Here is a 3,019-nt window from a genome sequence, read left to right as displayed (position 1 = left end):
GGTTGTTTTTAGATCCCAACGTGCTGAATGTGTCCTTACAGAGGGGGGTTTCATCAGCGATGAGGTCTTTAAAGAGCTGGTGGACGCTCTCAGCCAGTATTCTGACCATGAAGATGACGAGGAGGAGGAAGGAGCAGCAGCAGGAGGAGCATCCGTGGAGGGTTCAGCGAAGAAGGACGATGAGAGGATGATGAGGAGGAGCTCACTGGAGAGCTCGGAGGAGACGAAGGCTGGAGCCTTCGTTAGGAGGAAAAGGAGAAGCACGACTGAGGGTGAGTTCTGTGTCGTGAACAGAGCTCACACTGTTCGTTTGAGGACACTACAGCCACGAGGTCACCCGGCTGCGGCGCCTCCAGAGCTGGTGGTGTTCATTTGAAGGTGTCCTTGTTTTGTAGTGTGGATTCTGTTTTATTGCAGGATTTGGTTACAAACAAGTGCTAGCTCTCATATATATAATTTATATATATTTATAGGGATTTAAAGGGTAGCCAAACAGGGCATTTTTAGGCTGACTCCATTAGAAAAATGTCAAAAAGGGGGGCGGGGCTAGTGGCAGTGGAGGTGTGGCTTGGATCTATGATTGACAGTTAGGTTAGCTTTATATACCATATGCTGGGACTTATTTGGATTGGCACTGGGCAAAGTGAAGCAAGTTTCTCCACAGAACTTTCTGAGGAAGTTGAGGATTTTTTCGCCTGGTCCTGAACTTAATTGTTTCGAACCGCGGCTTTTGCAATGGCCGACAGCGAGGGTACCGACACAGCTGAGGGTTTGTTTTCTGAGAGTCGTAACACGCCACTAGCATCTAGGGCTGCCAAAAATCGTCGACTAATCGACTATTAAAATAGTCGAGGACTAATTTAATAGTCGATTAGTCGTTACTTTATATTATATGGAGTTTAAGTGTAGTAAAGTTGAAAGTTATAATAGCATTATGCTAGCTTTTTGGACTATTTGGGCATTTATTAAGGTTTTTTATATTATTTTAGAGCTAATATTGCAGCTACATGCTAGCTATTTTGGCTAATTTAGGAGTTTTTTTGTTTTTTAGGCTATTTTGGAGTTTAGCTAATATTTCAGCTACATACTAGCTATTTCAGCTAATTTGACATTTAACTAATATTTTTGCTGGCTATCAGCTTCAGCGATTGTAGCCATTAGCTTCAGTGTTTACAGCTATTAACTTAAGCATTTTTCAGCTATCAATTTCGATGTTTTCAGCGACTATTAAAATAATCGTTTGTAGCAGCCCTGCTAGCATCATAAGCTAGTAAAGGCTAACGTTTAAAAAAAAAAGAAAAAAAAAAAAGAAAAAAGAATCCAGAGTGAAATGTTCATTACAAATCCATCACCAGGATGGAGTTCCAGAATACTGCACTCAACCTCTGTTCCCTAACTCCACTATAAAGTGGTGCAATCCCAAATTTGTGACAGCTGAGAACAATACACCCGGCTTTGAGCCATCCTAACGGTCAAAGACTCAAAGATGGGCGGGGCTTTTTTACTGGAGAGCGGAACATGATGACATGAAACTTCACCAGTTGACCAATCACAGAATTCAACTGTAATACCTTGTTTCAAACTGTAGGGGGCAGCACATAAACTGCTTTTGATTATATTTTCATGAACTAAACAAATTAATTTGTCAAAAAATTGGCAATGACCAACAGAAAACTCTTTGAACTGTCATTTATAGAAGTCAACAGCCAAAAAAAGTTGATTTAGAGTTTGGTCACCCTTTAAAGATATACAAATAACATGATTTCATCTTATAAATCATAAGTATTTAGTTTTGGGAAATGGAAATTTCACAATAATTGTACAGTTTTCGATTGTCAATTGGTGTAAAAGCCTCGTTCAAGTTTGGTTGCATAACAGCCTTCGCTCTGTGTCTCCAAAAGTGAGAGATTTGTCCGGCAGCAAGAGGATCCCCAGCGATAAAATATTTACAGCCATCGCCTCGATGTTCCCCTACAAAGGCACCACGGAGGAGCTGAAGGAAAAGTAAGAAAAGCGCTTTCACTTTCAGGGATGTTCGGTCAGTCTTTTGCTGAGTCTTCACCATGGAGACACGAGCTGGCAGGAGGGAACGGAAGAATAATGGCTCGGTCTCAGGCTTTCCAGCTCAAAATAATAGTTGCATCAGCATATGAAAGAGCTTACAAACCTAGAAAGTGACACAGATGAATTAATAAAGTTTTTCTTGTGCACCCTCCACAGGTACAAGGACCTATTGGAGCCCTCCAGTCAAGTGAAACTGCCCCCGCTGTGCACCCCGAACTTAGACGGACCTTTTGCAAAGTCTGTTCAGAGAGAGCAGTCCTTACACTCCTTCCACACTCTCTTCTGCAGACGCTGCTTCAAATACGACTGTTTCCTCCACCGTAATGACTTCTTGTCTTTTTACTGTTATAATTGCATTAAAAAACATTTTTTTTGTGCAAAGGTTGTCCAGTTTCTAACCGTCGTACCTTTCTTGGTGAAGCTTTTCGTGCTACCCCTAACGTTTACAAGAGGAAAAGTAAGGAGATCCGCATGGAGACGGAGCCCTGCGGGGAGGACTGCTTCCTGTTGCAGGTGTGTCTGCATGTTGCGGGTTCATGAATTTAGCTAGCTACAACGCTCACCGTGTTCTTTCTTTTGCTGCCACGCAGAAGGGGGCTAAAGAGTTTGTGGATCAGAATATGCGACGCTCGCAGAGATCTCGGCGGCGACGGAGGCACCAGCGCGCCACCGGTTCCAGCGGTCCTGGACCGTCTGCGTCTGCAGAGGACAGCAAGGAGGGCGACAGTGACCATGAAAGCACTTCCTCTTCAGGTCGGAAAAATGCTTTTGTCGATTAGTCGTTACTTTATATTATATGGAGTCAGAGTGTAGTAAAGTTAAAAGTTATAATGGCATTATGCTAGCTTTTTGAACTATTTGGGCATTTATTAAGGGTTTTTAGGCTAATATAATTTATAATTTAGCAAATGTTTCATCTACAAATTTAGGCTTTTGTTTTTGTTTTTTAGGCTAT

At 42.2% G+C, this 3,019-nt stretch overlaps 1 protein-coding gene across 1 annotated transcript; it reads left to right on the top strand.

The window, feature by feature from the left end:
- The first annotated feature begins 6 nt into the window (after positions 1–6).
- On the top strand, positions 7–2,934 carry LOC112141744 (histone-lysine N-methyltransferase EZH1). The gene is made up of 5 exons (XM_024264901.2): positions 7–272; positions 1,902–2,004; positions 2,221–2,384; positions 2,486–2,577; positions 2,655–2,934. The coding sequence occupies exons 1-5, from the start codon at positions 188–190 to the stop codon at positions 2,841–2,843; spliced, it is 633 nt and encodes a 210-aa protein (XP_024120669.1). The 5' UTR covers positions 7–187; the 3' UTR covers positions 2,844–2,934.
- Positions 2,935–3,019: the final 85 nt, after the last annotated feature.

The sequence above is a fragment of the Oryzias melastigma genome, unplaced genomic scaffold (assembly GCF_002922805.2).
Source record: "Oryzias melastigma strain HK-1 unplaced genomic scaffold, ASM292280v2 sc00518, whole genome shotgun sequence".
Taxonomy (NCBI): Eukaryota; Metazoa; Chordata; class Actinopteri; order Beloniformes; family Adrianichthyidae; genus Oryzias; species Oryzias melastigma.
Note: the sequence above shows the minus strand (reverse complement) of the source record. Positions and strands in the feature narration are given on the sequence as shown.

Coding starts and splice junctions, on each gene's coding strand:
- LOC112141744 (XM_024264901.2), top strand. CDS start 188: ATGATGAGGAGGAGCTCACTGGAGAGCTCGGAGGAGACGAAGGCTGGA. Junction 2,005..2,220: donor ACGGAGGAGCTGAAGGAAAA/GTAAGAAAAGCG, acceptor CACCCTCCACAG/GTACAAGGACCTATTGGAGC. Junction 2,385..2,485: donor ATACGACTGTTTCCTCCACC/GTAATGACTTCT, acceptor TTCTTGGTGAAG/CTTTTCGTGCTACCCCTAAC.